Source organism: Miniopterus natalensis, chromosome 3 (genome assembly GCF_054644295.1).
Source record: "Miniopterus natalensis isolate mMinNat1 chromosome 3, mMinNat1.hap1, whole genome shotgun sequence".
In the NCBI taxonomy this organism is placed as follows: Eukaryota; Metazoa; Chordata; class Mammalia; order Chiroptera; family Miniopteridae; genus Miniopterus; species Miniopterus natalensis.
The window spans coordinates 73,354,938-73,380,034 of record NC_142083.1 but is presented as its reverse complement, the minus strand read 5'-3'; the positions used below and the strand labels follow the sequence as shown (position 1 = coordinate 73,380,034).

The following is a 25,097-nucleotide window of genomic DNA, read 5'->3' as shown; positions in this document are numbered from 1 at the left end:
TTCACAAGACCTGACTTCAAGGTTACATGTTTTAGGGACTAACGAGATGGAGTACTTGGCCAGCATGTTTCACCTTAAAAAGGGAGACTTTAGCAGGGGGTGAAGGGTGGGGTGAGTGAATATTTGGAAGAGCTAGAGGCCCATGGAGGAAATAATAATAGCTAATGTTTTGGAACACTTATGGTAGACACTACTGTAGGTGCTTTACATGTAATGGCTTATTTAATGCTTATAATAATTCTATATCCATTTTGCAGATGAGGAAACTAAGACAGCAGTAAGTGGTAGATAAGAAACTTGATTCTAGGTAAACTGGCTCCGATGCCTGTGCCTGCAGTCACAGGTGATGTATGAAGGAGGGCGCATTACCGAGTTCATAAAGGGCAAGGAACAAGGAAGTGGCGGGTTGCTGGAGTCAGACACATCTCATTTTAAACTCCAGCTTTGCCACTTAATGGATAAGCCACTTCACTTTCCAGTCCTTACTTTCCACATCTGTAAAATGGAACTGTCTTCACAAAATTGAAATGTGGATTAGAGAAAATTCATGGTTATTATTTGTGAGTGGAGGAAGAGAGAAGCTGAAGGACAGAGGATGCAAACTGACGTGGTTTTAAGGAAACGGTCAAATACAGAAATGTAAGGAAGAATGGCGGCGAGAAAAAATACTCTGTCAAGAATACCAGTGACGATTTAAGTGGTTAAGAAAACATCTCAGGTACAGAGGCTTGAAGAGGGAGAATATCAATAGTGAAGAGATGAAAACAGTGGTTATGGTCCAATTGGTAGAGGAATTTGGGAGCTAAAAGGAAGGGATGTGGTCAAACAAAAGATACTTAAAATTTGGTTTTGCTCCTTAAAGCTACAGATTTGTGCTCATTCAAATGTAGAACAGATGTTGAGGGGTGAGGAGGAGCCTGGAGGCACCAGAGAGAGGCTACATCCCTTGGCAGGTGGCAAGGCAAGGGGCTGCGGGCGGCAGGAAAGACCAGAAAGTGAAGCACATCTGATGGCTGAGGCCCTTGGGACAGAATCCTGAAGGGTATCTGCTGAGAAAGGGCCAGGTGAGGCTGTGGTAGGAATGGGAGTTTGGGGAGGAGAAACCCAGACTGAATCCAAGACTAAGGCAGAGAATGATTGTCTGGCAGGGACAAGAGTAAGAATGAAGGCGGCCGTGTCTGTGTTTTCTTCCACAGCCACTGAGGCACAAGGATGGAGGAAGGAGGGGAAGCCAGTCCAGGGTTGAACTGGACTGGACAGTGTGAAAGGCTGAGCAGCTCTCGGTGGGGGTGAACCCCGACTCTTCACTTCGGGGGCTGTCTGCACCGGGGGCACTGTAAGGCTCGGTCCTCTCCGCACCCAGGCCAAACTTGGCACCAGAATCGCTCATGGGGCCCTTGTCCACAGTAGTGACCACATTCAATAATATACTGTATTTCTTCCTGTTGCTTTCCACCCTGTCCCTCGCTTCTGTTCTCTGGACTTGCTAAAATAAATCTGCACACAGCCCTCACCTCAGGTTCTGCTCTTTGGAGGATGCAGGCTAAGATGCCTGTGTAAAAACAGTTGTTTCACACGTGCCACTTTTTCTTACTTAAAAACAAACATTGAGTTTGTTTCAATATATTATGCAATAACAAAACAAGGTTATTAGGTTAGAGGTCAGTTTAAAGGTCTAAACTCAGATTACATGCGGTACCCACCATTAGGGTGTTCAGTTTTCCAAGTCATAAACTGCTCAAAGGTTATTAAACATGGGACGCTTCACGAATTTGCGTCTCATCCTTGCACCGCAGCCATGGTATCTTCTCTGTATCGTTCCAATTATAGTATGTGTGCTGCCGAAGTGAGCACAAAGGTTATTTTTATGGTTCCATCTAATGAGAAAATTGTTTGGGGGGATCATTAAAAAGCTCCTTTATTCTATGGCTTTTCATTCTGTTACCCTTTCCAAGAAGCTACCTAGCTAGAGCTCTAAGGTGATGTTTTATAGGGAGCTCTTGTGAAATTACTTAAAACATGTCCATTTGGGTTGTTTGCGGGTCAGCTTGTTTTTAACTTTGAAATTATATTTTCTTTACCCCAAACGTGCATTTATGCAACCAAGGATGACAAAAAACAAACACCACAAACATTGCCACCTAGAGATGATAATTTATTCTTACCATGACCCAGGAGAGAAACAACATGAAGAGAATATTTGTTACAAATCCCGTTTCCTCCCCAACCTCACCACTCTTAATTTTTGTCAGATACCTCCTAAAATGGACCACTGACTATAAATGTGTGTACATTTTACTCTTCTGCCATTTCCCATGATTGAAACTTCAGTAGGTTAAGGTTTAAAATTATTTTCAATGGAGGAGTTCCCTAACTTAAAAAATAAACCAACCACTTTTCTTCTAAGATTCCATTATTTATTGAAAGAAACCTTTCTAGAGATGTTAATGAGGATTTTAAAAGAACAAATTCAATTTAAAAATAATTTATTGAACATCTACCAAGCATATGGACTCTTCAAAGACTTGTGAAAAGGCCAGGTTTTAACAGCAATAACTTAATTCTGCAGGTATACAAACACAAGTGTCTTCTTTCTGTCCACTTTATTCTAAGCTAAGAAACCAAGAATTGACAAAACAGGAAAGGTTTGTTCTATCCAGTCTATAGATAAACAAGACAATGCCTGAGTTAGCTCTCTCTATAGATTTACGCTTATCATGTTGAGCTGGTTGTAATAATCTATATTTAACTAAAAGTTAATAAAAATACATGTTCATTTTAAAATAATTGATTTTGCTTGCATATCCCACCCCTTACCCCTGAACTCATATATTTTTAGAACAAGATTTTTTTGCATACTCATAATCCACTTCCTCCCACCCCATCCCCTCATATATTTGTTCTCCTGTAAGAACCCCTGCTATTTGCAGAAGCATCTCTAAATCTACCATGCTTTGTCCTTGTCAGGGCAGACTAAAATCTTAAACTGTTAACTAGCTGAGGTGAGGGAAGGCAAGCACTGACCTCAACATATCCCCACGGTTCTTCCCTCCCTCCACCAGGCTGCCCCATTATTTTTCCTCAGCCAGGAGTGCAGGGCTGTTACAATCCTTCTCTCCTTCCCAACACACCTGACCTTGTCGGGAGATAAGTGATAGCAGCTGCCTAGTCCCTTCCCTGGATCAAAGGAACTTAACACCCAAATCTGAAACCAAATGAAATCCAAGTTTCAAAACCACCTTTCAATCACTCACAAATCTCATTCTTTATATCTTAAAACACTCATCCTCACTGCTTAATGAGTGCTTGCTAAAGGGAGAAAATACAATTTTAAGACCAACTAACTTTGCTGATTACTGTGTAATTTGAAGTGAGTCATAATTTAGTAAGTGAAAGGGAGAATCTTCAGAGATTTAAAAAATTTGTAAAAGTAACAGGAGACCACTGTTTAGAAGTCAACTTAATGCTCACTCTTTACCTTCCACTGTTTTAGGGTAGGAGAAAAACATGAGATTTGTGGTGTCCACCATTAAATAGAACCAGACAATATAAAACAAAGTTCTCATGTTAAGACAGTCCAAAGTACTTCCCAAACTTTTGTTTGGCCTGCAGAACTGGAGATGGCTTACCTCCCTATAACTTCAAGTTTGTTTTACAAAGCTTTGAAAAGTAAAACAAATAATTTCATTTTCAGATATAATAAAAAATTAACTTGAATAGCAAAATAAATGCTTTTAAATGTACAGTAGTGTGTCCATCCTAAAAATGAAACCCTAAATCTGTTAAATTTTTCAAATAATGTTTATTAAATTCTCCAGTAGTTGGAAAAAAACCTACTCTTATGAAAATCTACTTATACCACTCTGATCCTACATTTCACTTTGCAATCTGCAGACCTCCACTTTGTTTCCTAGATGGGGAATCTCTGCCCCCTCATATCTTTGAGAAGTTGCTCAGAGTGGGATACACAAAAATATGGCTCCTCCACTAAGTATTGTTGTCACTGTTTGGCTACATTTTAATAGTTACTCCAATTCACACACCGAGTCTTCCATGAGAATGGTAGGATGAACCTGGTTAGCTAGTTAGCTTTAGATGAGTATATCAGCAAGACCAGGCTCTGGAATAAAAGGTGATCAACTCTAGGATAAAAATTAGGAAAAAACCTCTTTCACAGCTATAAATCTCCACATGCCCTCTCTCGAAACATCATAAACCAGTGGAAGTAAGCGGGCGCAGGGAAGGTACATAGCACAGCCAACAGGAACACTGCAAAACACTTCTCAGAAAAATTTTCACAATGCCAGGAACTGGACGAATCTGTGGCTATTTTCCAGGAAAGAGCCCGTCTTGGTATTTTCCTACCCCAAATTTTCTAAGCATAAACATTTTTAGTGGGGGAAGCAGGACTATGGTTTACAGAATCCAGTGAACTTAAGTGGTCCCACTGACCTTTCCAGCACTCACTCTCCCTACTCTCAATTCATGGACTCTTACTCCCCCGACAAGCTCAGAGAACCCATTCTCTTTGCTTAAAATGGTGACTGGCAGTTAAGAGGTCAACTTCCTGGCTTTGAAAACTCTCAGGAAGCTGATGTTTATAGGAATTATTTCATTTTATTGCCCCATTAACCATTTCAAAAAAAAAAAAAATTTATTTTTATGTTTTTTGATTTCAGAGAGGGAGATAGAAACCTTGATGAGATAGATACATTGATCTGCTGCCTCCTGCATACCCTCTACCGGCGACTGAGCCCGAAACCTTGGCATATGCCATGACCAGGAAATCGGACCAGTGACTTCTTGGTGCATGGGATGATGCTCAACCAACCGAGTCACACCGGCCAGGCTAACCTGTCCCAACGCATCTACTAACCTCTTCTGATTTGATATAAGCACCAAACTATGAAGGTGTTTTCTCAGATTCCCCCCTCCTCAGTTGAGAGCTGATTTTTGTCTATAATCACATCAACTTTACTACTCACTCCAAAACTGCTCTTTTGAAGTGATGTGTTCTGTCAAATAGATTAAAATACATTATTTGCTTAGAATATACAGAATAGCAACAGGGACTGGAAGTACAAAACACACTGACATTAAGGTCATACAAAATACATAGAAGTACCCAACACTGACGATTTTTATAAGAAGTTGTACATTTTGCTATTTCCCCACATTTTTTTCTTCTGTGGATCCTCTGGAGTTAAGATTGAGTGTCCTCTGCAGTGTTTCTGAATTTCATTACAACTGGAACATACTGATGGAATTTTCTGTCCAAAGCAATGAGTTCTATACATGAAAGGTTACCTCATATATAATATTAATAAAGTTTATTTACAGTGTAAGCTTTCTGATGCTAAAGGCTGAGATGTGATTACAGGCTTTGCCATATCATCACATTCAAGAGGTTCCCTTCTGGAATGAACTCTCTGATGTACGTAAGATGTGAATTGTCTCACATAACAAACATATTAACCTCTCTGTACATATTTAGCAGTTTCACTTTTATGCCTTTAATAAAATACTAAGTGCATTCAACAAGATGCCTCATACATCTCTATTCTCAGGCTTTTGCCTTGCCTGCCAGGCCAGAGTAGAAACAAATACTCCACAACTTGAAGAACTTTACTTCTCTTCCTGGCAAGGTTAAGGTAATTGTTTTAAAAAGCCCTTCAAAAACTTCCATTAGGCTGACTAATATGCTACTGGTTAACTATAGAGTAAACTATTAACAGGCTTCAGCCAGTCAAGAACTTCTGAATGACTATCCTGAGCACTCATCACATGTTGTAAGCCTTTCTGACCATGGCCCAATTACACTTTGCATTGAGCAGCTGATAAATGCAATGAAAACAGTTTTAATCAACAGCTGTAGCCTGTTTTCTTCAGGAAACGTATCTTCAAGTAGCTGCTTCAAGGAGTGCATCTGCTGAAGATCTGAAGCAGCCACAGCAGCTATCCCACATAGTACAATGTCCCCCCCAAATGGGAATTAAATGTGGGGGCACAGGTTATTTTAACTTTCATTAAAAAAAAAAAAAAAAAAAAGAGGTTGAATTACATCAGCATGTAGTTCTGGCTAAAAAAAAATAGCCAATGTAGAACCAACAAAGTTCTTTCCCTCTTAAGAGCAGTCAGTGCTTTGATCGGTGCCTGGAGTTAAGCAGTTCACTGCTTTCAGTTGCTTCCCAGCAGCAAGTTTTTGCTTAAAGCACCAACGGTTTCCTACACAGCCATCAATCACTGTGGCTCATTGTGAAGAAAATCCTAAAAGCGTTTCTTCTACTTTCACTTTACCATAAAACGTTCCTTAGGTATGCGCTTCTGTAGTATCTTTTCTATTTTTCTTAAATTGAATGGATAGAAATATTCTGGTCACCAGCTGACTTCCTTGAAGTTTTCCCAGGCAACACTGATGAAACTGCTTAGAAACTATAGGGAAACTCTGGTTGGTCCAAGTTATAGAGAGGCCAAAGAATTACTGCTGTGCAGATTTTAGTTTGGTCTGGAGCTGAGGCCACAATTGCCCTCACCTCATTGGTTCCCCACAAAGCCATGCTGTCTTATGGGCTTCAGTTGTTGGTTAGCAAACAAAATGATGAGTTTTAGTTCTGTTTTGTGATGGAAAATCTCAATCTCTCTGTGAGGGTCGCCTCTTATGGGGATAGTCTTCAGGTGTGTTCTTATTCTATGTGTCTAAGTTCCTACAGGGCTGTCCACAATCTTTTGCATGCTCTCATGATCAGAGTCATCTCTACCCGAGTCCCTGATGACTACCTATGTAGCCCCCAATACTTGAGTCTCTTTTATGTGTCTGAGAAGTCTGTCATTAGCTTCCAGGCAGCCAATTGCATCCTCCTGCACAGATGATGGAAAAGATCCAAGTTTTATAACCTCGCCTTAGTCTTTAGAGATGAGAAAGGACACTGTGTAGTATGACTCTGATACAATCAGCCACATCTTACTTAGCAAGTTGGTGAACTTCTTAGAGCAACTAACACATTTAGCAATGGCCAGCTAACGATGTCAAAAGCTTTTGTGAAGTTTCTGGAACATGTGGGGGAAAAATGCTCCCTACATCTTCTTTTTTCTGAAAATCCTAAAATTTTCAAAAATTACATAATCTGAACTATATTACTTAAAGTTACAAATGTCTTAGAAAGTGCCCATATCATCGTATTGTTCAGCAACTGACAAAATTCTAAGATCTCTGCCATAGAAAGATGTCAAACAATGGCCTCAGTAAGCTTTTTATTTTTCTTATGATGACGATAATGTAGTCATTTCTGACATTCCATGGTATTTACTCACTAATCCATGTTTAGAAAGTCTATGCAGGCAGCTAAATGGTGCCTTTCTTTTATGTTTACGACAAAAATAGCATAAGACCCTAGAGCTTTAGCATGCCTCAGGCTCCGAATGTCCTCTTCAAAAGCTGGGCCAGGCTACCTATTTCAGGTACTCATGATTCACAGGGCTTTATAAGTGCAAAAGTCCTTTTAGAAGTCAGCTATAATGAGTGCCTCTTATGTGTTCAGCACTGTGCCTAGTGCTGTCAGGGATATAAACATATCCCTTGTCAATCAAAGCATCTCTTCTGGGGGGTGATGAAAACTTTCATACATGAAACAATGAAGGATTACAAGACAGTATATAATCAAGTGCTAACTTGCGGAAAAATGCATTTCAGAGTGTGATTAGTGCTTTAGGGATTTCTTCCAGAAGGGAGAGGTGTTCTGAATCATTGTTGCCATTTCAGTAGAACTTATCTCAGCGCAGAAGATAAAACCATCTACGTTTGTGGCAGTCCTTTGGAACTGTAGACTGGTGCACATACCCTCTCTTTCAGGAAGAGATAGAAATCTTTGGTTTGATACTGATCAGCACAGTCCTAGATTTCTATAGCTTTGGTAGGCTACCAGTGATCATATACATAACTAGTTCAAGCAGCATGTCCCAATGTAGTTTTTGTTTTAACTGTCCCTCTTTTTTGAGAAATATGGTACAGCAAGATGTTGGCCAACCAGGGCTTGTTTGCAGCAAGCACTTTAAACCTCAGTATCATTTTTACAGAGCCAATTTTAATCTTTCAATTCTATATTGCAGTTGCTGAGAGTCCAATAGCGTCTTAAAGGTATCCTTATTACTACAAAATTGACATTTTACTGTGTGTGCTTTTATCTCATACAGAAATATCATGTGGCTTATCCATATGATTACTTTTTCCCTACAGGGGCTGCATTGAAGAATTATATGCCCATAGACTATACAAAGGCAGAACACTGCTAATCTAACTATAAGGATCCTTAAAAGTGTGATTTAAAAAAAATCTGTTGAGGATGTTTATTCCCTTCCATGAGCACACATCTCCGAAATAAATTTAGAAACAAAAGGGGGGAAATGGCTTGTGACAAATTCTCACTTTACACACAGCTTTTCAGGAATGCTCCAAATGCATCAAGGGAGGCTGAGCTGTACTCAGAGGCTCGCTCTCTGGTATGGATTCTGTGATGCAGAGTGAGGGTCGAGCTCCGGGTGAAGGCTTTGCCGCACTTAGTACATTTATAGGGCTTTTCACGGGTGTGAATTCGCCGATGCAAAATAAGGTATGAGTTTCGGTTAAAAGCTTTTCCACATTCGCTACATTCATAGGGTTTCTCCCCTGTGTGGATTCTTTGATGTTTTGTAAGGTCTGAGCTCTGGCTGAAGGCCTTCCCACACTCGTTACATTCATAAGGTTTCTCTCCAGAGTGGATTCGCTGATGCAGAATGAGATTTGAACTATGACTGAAGGCTTTGCCACACTCATTACATTCATGAGGTTTCTCGCCCGTGTGGATTCTCTGATGCAGGACAAGGTTTGAGTTCAGACTGAAGGCCTTCCCACACTCACTGCATTCATAGGGCTTTTCCCCAGTGTGGATGATTTTATGGCGAATAAGGCTTGAACTCCTTGTGAAGCATTTACCACATTCATCACATCTATGAGACTTTGTTCCTGTCGGAACTTCTTCAGGGGTATTAAAGTTTGAACTCAGACTGAAGCTTCTTCCCAATCCTTTACCCTTCTCCCTGGGACCTCTCTCTCCTGTGGTTGTTTTTTTTTCCTTGATTGAAGCTGGCCCTGAATCTTTCTTTTCTTTTCCAGTTTTCTCCTCAGGATTCCTCTGCTGCCTTTCTGCTATTCTGCCCTGCTGTTCGCGTTTTTCTCCAAAATCTTTCTGGATTCTTCCTCTTGTCTCCCCATATGATGCTGAGTCTTCTGTGATTTCAGCCTTGGAGGTAGACTCCTCATTCTCATTCCTGCTTTCACAACCTGACACGATAAATAGAAAATACAAATAGCACCTTTTTCTTTTGAATCTATAGGTTAATCAAGTGACATTGTTTTCCAGGAAGCTCCTACACGCCCGCAAAATGACTTCACAGTATTTACTGAAGATAAAATAGAAGAAAAATAGAAAGAAAGAAAAAAAGAAAAAACAGGGAACAGAGTTGGGAAACCAGGGTGCAGGAAGAGTGGAAAAGACAATAGAGGGAGTGTGCAGAGAGGACAGGAATGAACAGATCTACTGGGGAATGAGCAGAGGAACAGAACCAGTTAAGGAGGGAAGGGATAAACAATGAATAAGAGGTTAACAATTCATAGTTCCATTATTTGGTCACCTGATAATTAATTTGAAGAAACAAATATACATTTTTAAAAAATCATGTTCTGTTTCTAATATAAGAATTTATGAGCTTAAAAAAAGAATAAACAGGTTTTTCCTAGAAAATGGTAAGTGGTATCAGCAGAAATAAAGGAATAGTGTTAAAAAAGGAAAGTGAAAACACCTCCATTCTGTGAAATTTTTATCAACAAGGAGATGGTTAATGGGCAAAACAAGAAGCTCTGAACTTGGCAAGTTACATGGACCTTCAGACACAGGAAACAGTTTCTCTCCACTGGGCAGTATAGCATAGAGCTGACAGAGATGAAGGTGAAAAAATTGGCTGGGGCATTAGTAAACATAATTAAAACCTTCACCGAAAGACAACTGAGAATAGAAAAGAAAATGAAAACAATTCCAGAGATAGCCCATGAAGGAGACACTAAAAGACAACAAAATTTTACAAATGCAGAACTAATCCTCTCACTTTAGCAATCAGCACATTAAAACATGGGATTATTTTAATTGTTGACTGCTAAATTCACTTTAAGTAGAGATTAAAAATTGTTTAGTAAACATATATTACTTTATATGTTTACATATATTCCAACTCTATTCTTTCTTTGGCCTTAAGAAACTTGTCCAAGAAGGTCTGTGCTATCCCAGACAGGCCCTTGAATGCAACTCCTGAGGGAGCTGAATAATATTTAACCCCTGACTATAGTGATAAAATAGCCATAAACAGTAAACCAATTGTAAGAAAGAGGAAACTGGTCTACTTCTTTTGAATTTCAAGCCAAGGTCCTTGACTATCTGGATAGTTCCCAGATTGAACCCAATTTTTTTTAAAGTTATCTCAGAATAGGTAATACCCAGCTTATAAACAAGGATCAGTTCTTTGCCTTAATTTTCACCTAATCCAAGAAACTATAAATCCCGGTTTTCCCTATGGTTCAAAGCAAAATCTGAGGTTTCTTTAGTAGCATCCTTTCTTTATGAAGTTTCCCTTCAATTGCCCTCCCTCTGCCCTCCCCCTGTCCTCCCCAGGTAGAAGCCTCATTGTGGACTTCCCTATGCCAGGACTTGAGAGCTCCTCTACAGTACTATCTCTCAGGGGTTGAGATCTAGCAGAGACAAATGGGAATGTCTGTCAACTTTGTCTCTTTATCTTGTATGGTCAATGCCTCTTAGAACTTCTTTGTCCTTACTATACACCCAGGAACCAGAGCTCTTCATAGATTACTATTAGGTTTGGAAACTGGGAATCCTGATCACAAGGGAGGTACCGGCTCAAGTTCATAGAATTATGCAAAGCTGTCACAGACCATGGTCCTCAGGATGAAGATGACAGAAAGTCCACAGAAGAATGCTTGCTTGGAAGGTTTAGGAATGTGGTCCCAGGTTAGGATTAGAACCAATGATCAGTTCTCACTTAACCGTCTACACTAGGAAGTATGGATACTCCCCCAATACAGGCACCTAAATTATAACCCACCGGGAGTAGAGAAGAGGGGAGGACTCAGAATACAAGAGTATATCTGATTTAAAACAGCAAAAATGACCTAGAGATAAAAATAAATAAATAAAACATCTCCTTGTAATCAGGGAGTCACAGTACCAGGCTTTTGGAGTTAAATGAATACAAATGTTCTCATTCTCTATCTGGTCTGAAGGAAGGGGCTCAGTAGTCTCTAAATCCTTCTCAACACTCAATTGAACATGTTAGAGATCCCACAACTAAAAAAAAGAGGTAAAACAATCTTATCAAGATAATAATCCTGCATCAGTCTTACCCTGGGAAAACACGTTCCCATAATTCTCCTGCCTGTTGTCCCTATTGAGATTCCTCCGAGCCAGGTTCTGACATCCCCATTCCTCCAGGATGAGGGACACAGCCATGTCCTCGATCTTCACCATTGCCTGAAATAATATGAGATCCCCACACTCAGTTCTCCAAAAGCTCAGGGACAAACCCACTGCCCAAACCTGGAGCAAGGGATAGAGATGGCTACAAACTTACAGGGTGCTGGGAAAGAAAAGGTGACCATACCAGGCTCTGGTGGATTGAGGGGTAGGTGGGTGGGTCTACTCTGTGGGCAAGGACATCAAGAGTTGAGTGTCCTGGGCAGAGGCTGTTAAAAGACCTCCAGGAAGAGAGGCAGATTTGAGGGGCTCAGGAGGGCAAAGGGGCCCACAGCTCACCTGAGAATCTGCCGTGAATAGTGCAGATGCCATCGCCTGGTCTCTGGGACTCCCCTCATGATGAGGGGCAGGAACGTGGGTGGCAGGGAGAGCTGAGGGAGGAGAAAGGAGCTGTGAGTAAAACCAGCTCTGCTCTGGGCCTCCCCTCAAACAAGGAGCTCTCTTTTTCCTGCACCAGCATGTTCAATGTTCAACTACATAATAGATAACTAGAGAGAATTAAACAAGAAAAAGCATGACCTCTGTTTTCCTAAGGCTTCTATTCTTAAGCAGGACAAGGAATCATGTAAAAGGATCCTTAAAATTACCTGGTCCAACCCATATGTTTTAAAGAAGGAGAAATTGAGGCCCTGAGAGGGTAAACAACTTGTCTAAAGTCACACAGTTAAGAACGGCAGAGCCAGATCTAGAACCCAGATTCCTACTCTCAGCTACAGAAGTGGGTAACATTCAGCCCATGATTCAAGCCTGGCTCAAAATTTAATTTTCTCTAGTCCAAGGAACAAGTAATAGGACATCAGAATCCCATTTAGTTGTAAAAAAACACGAGGTAGGAAGGGGGTCTTCCTACTTCTGGGTAAGTTTTGCCATTTTTGTCCCTCTACTTTCCCCCCTCACTTATCCAGTTTTTTTGATAAAATGCATACATGGTTCTAAAGTTAATGAGACATTTGTAAGTATATAAAGGTATGGGTTGACACTCATCTAGTAAAAGGTATCTTTACTATGTCATATAATCATACTAACTGCAACAGATAAGAACAATAAGAAAAATTTTAACCTGCAAAATTAAAATCCTCCCTTGCCAAGTAACATTGGAGAAATGAATCTGAAACTGAATTACTAAACTTATAACTATTTCAGATGGTACAATAATAAAATAATCTAAAGCCAAATGTACAAAAAGATTAAGTACCTAGCACTTTAACCTTCTGGGAGTTAGGAAACAACTGTGGAAGATGAACAGCACAGAGGAAATTGAGAATAAATGCATATGCCTCAATTCCTTAAAGAACTATTTACTAAGTAACAACTGTATATACCAGGGTCTCTAAAACTGCTACTCTGGTAACCTAAAGATCTGATATGACACTTAAAACCATGAATAGCGTCTTCATTATCCTGATTTTCACCCCCTGTAGAGTGTGCAGACCTTATATACCCTAGAAGTTCATAAATGGGTAGACAGTGGTGGGTTAAACATCACAGTGTATTGGTTTACATGGATTTCTCCAGCAGATGAATGCTCACTACCCTCCAGAATGCAAAGAAGAGAATGCTTCCTGAACTCTAATAATTAAACAAGTTTTTATCTATATGATCCTGAAACGATGCTTTTCCTCATGTTCCTCCACCAAAAATAAAATTTTTCCATCCTTTCCCATTGTTTGAAAATTCTGAAAGTAACCTAGAAAAAGAGTGATGTTATACAATATTTTTATACATTTAAATAAAATGAATTTTAAAATGGATTTTTTATAAGGTAATTTATGATGTACTATAGTGTTTCAAAATCCAGGCTGAAAGTATATCATCTCTTCCCGGCATTTGCCTGAAAAAAAAATCTGTTAGATATCAGAATGCTAACAATTCAATAAACAATGTAATGTCTACCCAAGTTCATTATGCACATTTCATCTACTTCCCTAGTAACATTATTTAACTCCTGAGATTGGTCTGTAAATTGTATTTCCCGTAATATTTAGTAATGACAATAATGTATAATAAAAACAAGCATGCTTCTTTATTACAAGCACTTAGCAACATAGAGAGGGCACACCTATCTTGAATAGTTTGCTTCTTTTCCTGACAAGAAACCTTGTGTCTTACCCCGTGATTGTAAGAGGCGGGGTTTCCGAGATGAATGCTTGAAATGGGACTGGGTGGCCTCATGATGAAGGTCAAAGCTCGAGGACTCCTGTATAGGATCCAGAGGCACCATTCCCCTTGCGAGCATCTCAGGTCCATGAACTTGACCTGGGACCTGAGGACAAACAAGTTGGGCTTGTGGGTAAATCACTTTTTAATGAGGACTTTAAATGAACAAAAAGAACACAAGTATGCCAGGATGCAGGGGAGACAAGGCCAGAATACTTTTTAATATCCAAGCAAAGCAGAGAGAATAACTACTATAAACTACTAATACTAGCTTATATCAGTAGCTTATACGTTATTTTACATATATAACATTATACATGCATATGCAACATATATAGCTATTATATATTATATAAGTAGTATCATATGTTAACACTAATGCTACTCTAATATTAAGACTACTGCTGCTAGCTTTAAATTAGTAACTTTCTCTTTGTTCCAGTCTCAAAGTCCACATGCTGCTCACATATAAGTTTCACCTCTTCTCACCTGCTGTCCTGATAAATCAAGCTCCAAATCTTCCAGAAGGGTCACAGCCTCCTCCCCACTATCGGGACGGTATTCCTGCAGCCAGACTTGAAGCTCCTTGGGCAGGATGGAAAGGAACTGCTCCAGCACCAGCAGCTCCAGGATCTGCTCCTTGGTGTTTATTTCTGGTCGTAGCCACTGATGACAAAGTTCCTTCAGCCGACTCAGAGCCTCTCGAGGCCCAAAAGTGTTCTGATAACAGAAGTGCCTGAAACGTTGGCGGAAGATCTCTGGGTCAGGAGGAGGAGTCTCCTGCAGGCTGGAATCCTGACCCCACATGTGGTCTTCCTCATCTTCCTCTTCTACCTTCACTATTACGATGCCATCCTTCTCCTGGGCAGCCTGGGGGGACAGACCAGTGGCTTCCCTTGATTCAGCAGTCATCATTCAGGCTCAGGGAACTGACTTGATCCAAAGCGAGCCTGTCCTCTCCTTTCTGTCTTAGGAGATGTTCTCTGATATGTTTCTGTATGATTCCTGAAGTATTAAAAAAAGTATTTATGAAAAGTGACTTGTGCTGCTAACACTTCATACAAGGCTATACATCAAGGCACTAAGAATGCCTCTGAATAGTAAAGGGGGAAAAAGAGCCTTTTTTCCCTCTCACTGCTCACTTTATATATTAAGGTTTGCCTCCAATGGGCAAATTCCACTTTCAGAGTGTCTGCCTGAGTCTGAGTACTTTACCTCCAGGAGGACAGCAGGTTATGACATCATGCCTTTACAGTGCTTAACCCTGTGAGAGCTGAATGTCAACAGTGCAGGCAAGAGACTTCAAGCAGTACATATACAATCTTATTTCACATCAAGCAGTACATATACAATCTTATTTCATCCCACAACAATCCTAGCAGGTAGGCATAACTGCTAGTACCATTTTACAGATGACATGGCTGAGGCCTAGATCACTTAAGTAATTTGCTTAGAAGTAGGTGGCTACCTACGTAGTGGAGTCAACAGTCACACCAAATTTGAAGCCATGGAATTGCTAATCTACCATCTAACTATTTCTATTATTTTCATGAGGACTGTGGTCAGTCTAAAGGGAAGAGTGGGAGCTCCCTCTTCACTCACACAGAGGGCTGCCAAGCTGGCCTCATTCACGTGTTCACTTTTAGGTATTGTCATGTTTCCTGCTTTATCTGACACCAGTTTGTAGAATAATGGGTTATTTCATCTCGCTTAAAAAAGACAAGCATGGGGACTTGGGGAGTGGGTGGAATGGATGAAGGGGTGAAATGTACAAACTTCTGGTTATAAATTAAGTCCCGGGGATGTAATATACAGCATGGTGACTACAGTAATACCATATTGCATATTTGAAAGTTGCTGAGAGTTGGTCTTAAAAATTCTCACCATAAGAAAAATTTTAACTATGGTGACAGATGTGAACTAGACTTATTGCGGTGATCATTTCACAATAAATACAAATGTTGAGTCTATGTTGTACATCTGAAATTAATATAATATGTTAATTACATCTCAAAAAAAGGGACAAGCTTTAAAAGAAAAAAAAAGGGGAAGCTTTAAAGATTCTTACAGAGAAACTACAATTATGGGAAATACTAATGATGCAAACACATATGAACAAGAAAATAGCACAGCTTAAGTTTCTATCTAGAGCAAGATTTTACTCAGCCAGATCAGGAGGTAAAAACCAATGTCACTCTAAATCAGACAAGTCAACCAATCAGTGAGAAAGCAGCTGTTTTTCAAAAAAGGGGATGCAAGGAAAGAACTACTGTGAGAACAGATGTATGCTGGAAAACATACATTGTTATGTAATTTTAACTGCCAAAAATGATTAATTATCCTTATTATTTACTCATTTTAAAAACTTGGAAATATTTTCTAATTTGTTTAAAAAATCTCCCAAATGAGAGATTTTAGTGGGTCTTAAGCCTGTTTGTTAAAAATATAAAACACCTTTTGATTAGTTTGTAAGAAAAGGTGATTTAAGGTCATGGAAAATGGAAAAGTACTAGCTGAATTTCAACAACAAAAACTTAGCATGTTTGGTGGGTGAATTTACTAAACAGTCAGTCTACAATGTGTTTCTTCCATCTGAATTGACAAGTCTTTATGAAGTATCTTTTTCACCTCTACAACCCTCACAATTAAGCATCAAATTCAAGTTTTAGAGAGAGAGCATCCAATTGCTGTATCACAATGAGTTAAGTCAAGAGTTTTAAACTAGCGAAGCATTTTTAATTACATGGCTTTCACTAAAAAATTATTAGTAATTTTGGTGGCAAAGGTATATATAAAGCACAAAAGTTATTTTTAAAGAGCACAATTTAATGTATTTTTTTATTATACAAAATATTGGTATAATAGTACATGTATATGCTTAAAAAAATATATATTGATTTTAGAAAGAGGAAGGGAGAGGGAGAGGGAGGGAGACAGAGAGAAACATCAATGATGAGAGAGTCGTCATTGATCAGTTGCCTCCTGCACGCCCCTGACTCGGGATCGAGCCCACAACTGGGGCATGTGCCCTGACCAGGAATCAAACCACGACCTCCTGGATCTTAGGTCGATGCTCAACCGCTGAGCCATGCCTGGCAGGGCTATAATTTTTAGTTTTTAATTGATAGGAATCTGTGACCACAAAGAATATTTTAATCTACGATCACAGGATTAGTCTCTCATTTTTTTGTCCTTAATGAAAAACAGAAATCCTTATTAAACTAGCAGTCTATAATAACAATTAAGAACATTACATTCAAAAAGGCTTTCAACTTAAATGTAAAGGAAGTGGGGGAATTAAGTCATTTCTTCAATGACATTAAACTGGTAAAAAGTCCTATTGCAAACCATCTTCTAGCCCTTCCCTTTGATTCCTTCAGACCTGTTCTGTACTCTGCCCTCCTTGTTGTGGTAAATATTTTGTTTTTAACTTAAGAGCAGTTTTCCCAATAAAGTCCTTATAGCTACAATGATTCAATTTCCTAAACATTTCTATATATCCACAATATGCAAGGTATCCTGCTAGACTGAGGAGAATAAAAAGATGAGAAGCACAAGTCCTATTTTTACACAAATAATTACAGTATAAAGTAGAATGTGCCAACTGTTCTAAGGAGGTTTCAAAAGGAGTGCTAGAGGAGCCCTGAGAAGTAATTTAACTGGTGCATTAACTAGGCAGCTTCTGGCCTGGCCAGCGTGGCTAAGTAGTTGAGCATCAACCTATGATCCAGAAGAGCAGGGTTGGATTCCTGGTCAGGGCACATGCCTGGGTTGCAGGCTTGATCCCCAGTGGGGGATGTGCAGGAGGCAGCCGATCAATGACTCTCTCATCATTGATGTTTCTATCTCTCCCTCTCCCTTCCTCTCTCCAAAATCAATAGATATTAAAAACAAGAAACAAAAACAAGGCAGCTTCTGGGAAGAGGCCTCCCTGGAGCTGGGGCATCAGAACAGCCAAGACCTCTAAAGACTGCTACAGGAACAGGCAGCGAGTAGGTAGTCCAAGAGATCATCCCTTTGACTGGCTTAACGCAACTGGAGGCTAAATAATTCCTACAAGCCTTGGTTTCTTCCTTTTTATTCTGGAAAGTCAAAAGAAAGACTATCTTCTTGTTACGTCTCCCACAATTATTTTCCACCACCCCAATTCAAGCTCAGTATCTCCTGCCTAGTATAGTGCCATAGCCCCATACAGTTTCTGTAGTTTCAATTTCTCCCTGAACAACATACCAAGACCAACACAGTATTGCCAAAGTATGTTTCTTGTCATCACCTCCCTCCACTCCAGAATCCTCGCTACCTATCAAGTTAGCGTTCAAACACACTGTACTTTCCTACCTCCTACTACTTTTCTTAGTAGTAATCCCCCATATTTCAGCCAATCTGGCCCATTAATGTTCCCTAAGCACAGGGTGTGATTTTCCATTTTCACGCCTTTTCTCTAACAATTTCCTACCAAATCAACTGTATTGGTCAAATTTTAATGCACCTTTCAAGATGTATGTCTCCTGACATTCCAAATTACAGTGGTACCTTGGTTTTCTAATGTAATCTGTTCGAGAAGACCGAGTTCTGAAACGTTCGAAAACCGAGGGAGCAACAGCCCACAGCTAGGCCTCAGGGTCTTGCCCTCAGCGGAAGCCACGTGGCATGTTCGACAACCGAAGCATTTACGTCCAGGTTTATGGCATTCATAAAGTGAAATGTTCGTCAATGGAGAAGTTCGAAAACGGAGGTACCACTGTAAATATCTTCCTCCTTTGAACACCTTTCTTTGTTCCTATCTTAAGTACTTCCTTTGTCCTATCTTAAGGCACTTATATTCTCCTTGTATTATTATTATTTGGGTTGCAGTTCCTATCTCCACCTCCTAACTTTTAAGCCCCTCAAGGACAGGGAATCTTGTCTTCTTTGTACTCATCTCCTACAGCACCTGGCAGAGTTTAATTCTGTTAAGCTGAATAGAAGAAATAAGAACTACTCAAACTATTACAGCTTCCCCTGCCATCTTCTTATTGCCTTTAGTGGCAATTAGTGATCAGATATTCTACTAATAATATCTCAATCACTCAGGCTCAGAATCTCACCTTCCTTTACTCCTCTCTTCTTCTTTTTTTTTTAAAAATATATCTTTATTGATTTCAGAGAGAGGAAGGGAGAGGGAGAGATAGAAACATCAATGATGAGAGAGTCACTGATCGGCTGCCTCCTGCACGCCCCCAACTGGGGACTGAGCCCGCAACCCGGACATGTGCCCTGACTGGGAATCGAACCCCAACTGCCTCGATCCTAGGTCGACGCTCAACCGCTGAGCCACACTCGGCTGGGTGACTCCTCTCTTCTTACATGCATTCAGTCTCTAAGCACCGGAGAGAAACAATTCTTTGCTCATACTTATTTTTCTATATAGTCCCATGAAGTACAGCTTCCTCTCTTTGACTCACTGACTTCATTTTCTCCCCATGTTCACTGCACCTCCTACCCTTCAGATTATTCTTCCTAAAATTCTATAGCCTTGTAGTCAACAACCTCCAGTACCTGATCCTTTCCCCCTCAAACTTCATTTCCCAACAATTTCTCCTCCTCCCCTGCATGAATCTTCTCTGCCCAACAAAATGAGTGTATTCAGTCTTTCCAAAATATGCCTTGTATTTTGACTGCCATCTTCTTTTCACATCATACACAATGTCTACTTATCAGAACTAAGCTAAATGCCCCTTGCCCCTCATTGCTGTTCAATTCAAGCAGCCTCTAGTGGGCATAATTGTAAGAGCCAATACTTATTCAGTGCTTTCTAGATTAGGTATTATACTAAGCATTTCACACAACAATCTTAGGAGGTAGGTACAATCATCATCTCACTTTATAATGACAAAATTAAGGTTTACTACTGTTAAATAGCAGACCCAAGGTCAAGCAGCAATTTGAAAGGGAGAGCCAAGATTTGAAATTAGGTCTGTGGGACTCTTCAGTTCAAAATCTAACCATCATACCAAAATCACTCTGTCCCAACATGTGGGGTACAGAAAGACTTCTGTGCATATAGATTCTAAGACGAAGGCCTATGAAGGATGACCACTTAGGAATGGGCTTCATCTGACATCCACTGTTTTCACTAGAGAGCTGTGCAACTAAAGAGGCACAGATGTAAATGGGAATTATCTAAAATCAAGTGGGTATGGCCCAGCTGGGCGTGGCTCAGCGGTTGAGCATCGACCTGGTATCCAAGCGATCGGGGTTTGATTCCTGGTCAGGGCACATGCCCGGGTTGTGGGCTGCAGCCTATCAATGACTCTCTCATCATTGATGTTTCTATCTCTCCCTCTCCCTCTCCCTTCCTCTCTCTGAAATCAATAAAGATATATTAAAAAAATAAAATAAAATAAAGTGGGTATGGCCTTCAAACAGGGCAACTGAGCAATACTAGTGCAGTAACTAGCCTAGCAATCAGCAATCTTTTAATGAAAATTCTATCCTGTCTTAGCTATATTAAGAATAAAGGAAAGGAAACTTGATTTGTACCCACACCTAGGCCAGAGTTTTAAAGAGTAAGATACTCTTTGAGTCAGTGGGACTTAATAGGAAGAGACTCTGAAGAGGAAGAGAGACGTAAAGGGACATGAGGGCATGGGTACATTCCCTCTTCTCCCAATTTCAATTCCTTTCCTTCATCCCCCATTTCTCTACTCCTACTCTGGGCAAGAGAAGTGTCAACAACAGTGGAATGGCTGGGTTTTTAGTTATTCCAGATGATGTGAGCACACAGCTCTTTTCCTCTCTAAACTCCTGGCTCCAATGGTCTGCGCCAAGCATTTGCTATGAAGTTCTCACGCTCTTTCTATTTCTGTAGCTTTTCATGCCTTTCCTCCTCAACTGGACTGTTGCTAAGGGTATGCTTCTTTGTACCTATTAGACCACTTAGTAGGATTCCTTGCAAGCACTAGTTTTTAAAAAATACTTGACTAAATTTACGATGTTACTATTTTTATGCCCATTCATACAGCATTCAATGTTGTCCTCAAATTGGCTACTTGGAAGAGTTTCATGAAGCTGCTCTACCACTTACCAGCTGATGATTTTAAGCAAATTAATCTCTCTATGCATGTTTCCTCACTTGTAGAATGGGGATAAAAAATAGTATTTCCCTCATAGAGTTGTTGTGAGGATTAAATGAGTTAACATATGTAAAGAACTTAAGAGTGTCTGGCCGGCCAACGTGGCTCAGCAGTGGAGCATCGACCTATGATCCAGATCATCAAGGTTCAATTGTAGGTCAGGGCACATGCCGGGGTTTAGGGCTTGGTGGTGGTGGTGGTGGTGGTGGTGGTGTGTGTGTGCGCGCATGTGCACACGCGCGTTTCTCTCTCTCTCCCTCTCCCTTCCTCTCTCTGAAATCAATAAAGATATATTTAAAAAAAAAAAAAAAAGTGCCTGGCATTTAGTAGACACTGGAAAAGTATTTTAATTTTTTTCAATAAACTTAAGACATGTAACTTGTACTTTCCAATTTCAGCCTACTTAAAAGATTAAGCAATGGGAGAAATCCTGCCACAGTGAAAGCAGCACAGGTTAGAATATCTGAATTCTAGGCTCTCACAAATAAGTTATACATCCCTGAGTTATTTAACCTCTCTGGCACTCAGTATCCTTATCTGTTAAATTGGGGGAAGGAAGGAGGGAACTAGGAGGAGAATACTACCTCTGGGGTCCTTCTATGCTGAAAAACATTCTGACATTCTAGCCGATTTAGATAAGATTACCCCCAGCAACTAGTTCTCACAAAGGATAAATACAAACTATTTTCTTACAAAAAGGGCTTGGTGTTACAAATTCACTTTATTCCACAGACTATTTTCTAAACAGGCCATTATTTTTTCCAGGGTGTATTGTACTCTTCAAAGTTTAAACAAATTGCCCTCCTTCTCAATTTTTTTCCTTTAATCCTCACCTGAGGATATTTTTTTCCATTGATTTTTTTAGAGAGATTGGAGGGGACGGATGAGGGAGAGAAACATCCACATGACAGAGACACATCGATTGGTTGCCTCCCACCTGCGCCCCAGATCGAGGCTGCAACCAAAGTAGAGCCCTTGGCTGGGAACTGAACCCAGGACGCTTCAGTTCGAGGGGTGATGCTCTAACCACTGAGAAAACTGGCCAGGGCCCTCCTCCTATTTTTTAACAGAGCTATAAACTGCTTTAAAATATTAAAAAGGTACCTTAAAAGACAGCTAGCTACACAAAGAATACTGATACTTCCTCAGAATGAAATGGTAAGATTTAACACTGTGTATTTAGATGCAATATAGCCCAGCCGGGAGTGACTCAGCGGCTGAGCGTCGACCTAGAATCCAGGTGATCAGGGTTTGATTCCCGGTCAGGGCACATGCCCAGGTTGTGGGCTTGATCCCATCAGGGGAGTGTGGGAGGAAGCCGATCAATGACTCTCTCACCACTGATGTTTCTGTCTCTCTCTCCCTCTCCTTTCCTCTCTCTGAGATCAATAAAGACATATTAAAAAAAAAAAAAAAAAAAAAGCAATATTAAGTTAGAAAAAACTTAAATGCTTAAATCAAGTAGAGAATAAGCAAAAGACTATGGTATTAAGTAGCTAGCTTGGTGAAAACTGCCTGAAATAATGAATAAGAATATTGCATAGTAATTCAGAGTCAATACAACTTGGAGAAACCTTCTGGAGCAAATTGTCCTTATTGTTCCCTACGTATCAAAGCTATTTCATTTGGCCAGCACTTATAGTAACAGTGCTTTGTTGATCGGGTTACAATGAATTCTCCACAATTCAATTCAACAAGTATTTATTGACCACCTCCAAATCCGCCTAGCACTGGCCTGTACAATAAACGCTTTCTTTGGTCCCAGGCCATATAACGTTCACTCTCTATAATGAAAGTATCTTATTGTGCACTGCAGGGAGGCAAGGGGAGGGGGACACTGTCAGGGTAAATTGTAGCTGAATTTTTCAATTACATCAACTAAATTAAATTTCAAAATTGGAAGAGCCTTTTGAGTGAATTTAATTAATGACAAAACTGAGAGTTGGCAGAATGTCTTGTCTTATCCAAGGTTACTCAGGTAATCAGTCTAATGACACGGTGCAATTTCCACAAATTTTCTTCACTCTCACTCACATCAACTCAAGCAGAGTAGCTACCCAGAACCGAAAAATACACCTAAGCTTCCTGGCAGCTTCTACAGCCTTCAAAATATTCCATAAAGCTGAAAGAGAGCGTAATGTATACAATCTCTACTACGTATCACTTTTTTATCCACTCTAACTAAGCTTCAACTACTCTTTAATCACCGTTCAGGGGAGGGGTGGAGTGAGGATAAGCAGTGATCTGGAAATATGCATGCTGCACTTCAAAACGTGCCCATTTCTCGGCCTCCCACATTTTTCACCTTAAGGTCCTGAAGGACCCCGGGGGAAAAAAAAAATCTCACTGGAATCAAAGCAAATGGCGACGAAGGGAGAGCAGAAAAATCAGGAAGGGTCGTAGGTTCTCTCGCGACCCTGTTCTCAGAAACGTCAAACGACGATGTCGACACTGTGGGCTACAGGCACGGAAGGGGCCCGCAGCCGGCTTCTCCCCAGTCCCCGAGTACCCCCAGTCACTAGACCCTCACCCCTTCCCGCCTGGACCCGGGGGTGGGACGGGTTCCTGGGGGACGGCACTTCCTACAGCGGGGAATGGGGAGGGGACAGGGACTCTCTTTACATTCTGGCAGGGCCGCCTGGAGGGGACCCCGGGGCCGCAGCTGCAGAGCCCACCCTCACACACCCCCCTGCGGCCCTGCCCGCCCTCCACAGAGGCCGGCCCAAGTCTCACCGTGAGCCTCGGGGGCGGCCTTGGGGTGCTGGGAGACAAAAGGGAGCTGACTCTGGGGCTCAGACCGGCCGAAGGGCGCCGCACAAGGACCTAGGCCCTCCGGACGCCTCGACACAGACACAATGAGTCACAAAGGCCGGAAGTGTGTCAGCACCTCGCCTTCCGGGACTGCGCTGCGCTTCCGGGTCCTCTCTAGGAGCTCGGGAGGATTTTGCTACTCGGTTCCCGAATCGCTGGACTTGGTCCCTGTTTGCTGGTGGGTAATTAAGCCTCCACCTTTGAGTTTCCTGCCATCAGCTTGTGCGCCCCCAGTTAATGCTGGGGACCGACGAGAAGGGGGTACAAGCTTTATGAAATGCAAACAGACTGTTCAGCTCAGATACCAATTCATCTGAAAATGTGGTTTCTCCCATCTCAAGTAGTAATAATTATAGTTATTATCAAGCAATAATAATATTCAGTAATTGTATGTCTGTGGCAGAGGAACTGAAACAAAGGTGTAGAGAGAGGAAGATCAAAGTGAAGCCATGAATGGCTGGTTTCACAAAACTGCCGTGGTAGCTTCTCTTGGGCCCCGGAGATGTTTGCCAATTGAGTGGGTGGTATTTTCAAATACTTGGCGGGTGGACAAAGGACGTCTTTCCACAACAAGTTAGTTATAAGGTTCTGTGTTTTGCTTATGTGGCATATGCTATTATAGCAGCTTAAAAGGAGTTTTCATAGTAATAACAGACACTTTTACCTTCAAGATGCTTTTACAACCTATAATTACGGCCTTCACCTTTACCTGGCAGTAAGTAAGTTGCTCCACTTTTAAGTACAAGAGCGACCACGGCTTTAAGGGTTGTGACTTTGTTCTACCCGGTCCAAGGCGAGTTCTTGGAGAGACAAAACTCAGAAGCTTGGTGGCATGACTAAAATTGCTTGGGGGAGATTATTTTCTAGAAAATACTTGAAAACTAAAAAGCAATTACAGTATCATTAAATGAAAATTGCAAAATGGAGAAAAATAATCATCTGTAATCTCTCCACCCTAACCCGACTATGATGACTTTAATTTTATACCTTTCCTATATGTCTTCATATATGTTATATATTTTTAATTTATTATTTTAAACATAGTTCAAAACTATAGCTGTGTTGGATAATTGGCTGGTATACTCAAAGTACCTACCATATTAATGCTAGATGAACACTTTTTGGACCACAGCTGATTGGATTAGGTTTGGGCACCTGCTGGAGACACTATTTACATATATGCTGACCTTTGGAACTGTAGAGATGGCCTGGGTTGAGACCTCTGACTAATGGAACACTAGATCCCCCTTTTGGAGGGAGTACAATGAGACGCACAGAAAACTGGGGCAAATAGAAACCAGTAAGCAGAAGCCATTAGGTGACAGAAGCCATGAAACCGTAGAAGTCATGAGTAAGCCGAGCTTGAGAGAAAACAAACTGAGCTATAGAAACAAAGACAGGTGCACCACATGGCACAACAGAGCTCACAGAAGGAGCCCAG

The 25,097-nt window shown here is 40.8% G+C and overlaps 1 protein-coding gene and 1 non-coding gene across 3 annotated transcripts; both read right to left on the bottom strand.

The window, feature by feature from the left end:
- Positions 1 to 1,748: 1,748 nt before the first annotated feature.
- Positions 1,749 to 1,854, bottom strand: LOC148093518 (U6 spliceosomal RNA). The gene has a single exon (XR_015714342.1). It is a non-coding gene; the product is annotated as a U6 spliceosomal RNA (small nuclear RNA).
- A 615-nt stretch (positions 1,855 to 2,469) lies between these two features.
- On the bottom strand, positions 2,470 to 23,683 carry ZKSCAN1 (zinc finger with KRAB and SCAN domains 1). 2 transcript variants are annotated; one of them, XM_016217704.2, is made up of 6 exons: positions 23,579 to 23,683; positions 14,220 to 14,735; positions 13,683 to 13,836; positions 11,853 to 11,944; positions 11,444 to 11,570; positions 2,470 to 9,316 (listed from the first exon to the last, which is right to left on the bottom strand). In XM_016217704.2, exons 2-6 carry the CDS (start codon positions 14,643 to 14,645, stop codon positions 8,424 to 8,426), a joined length of 1,692 nt encoding a protein of 563 aa, XP_016073190.1. In that variant the 5' UTR covers positions 14,646 to 14,735; positions 23,579 to 23,683; the 3' UTR covers positions 2,470 to 8,423. The 2 variants fall into 2 exon arrangements, with proteins under 2 accessions (XP_016073190.1, XP_016073191.1); XM_016217705.2 differs by lacking the exon at positions 23,579 to 23,683 and adding an exon at positions 23,151 to 23,469.
- Between the last annotated feature and the right edge of the window lie 1,414 nt (positions 23,684 to 25,097).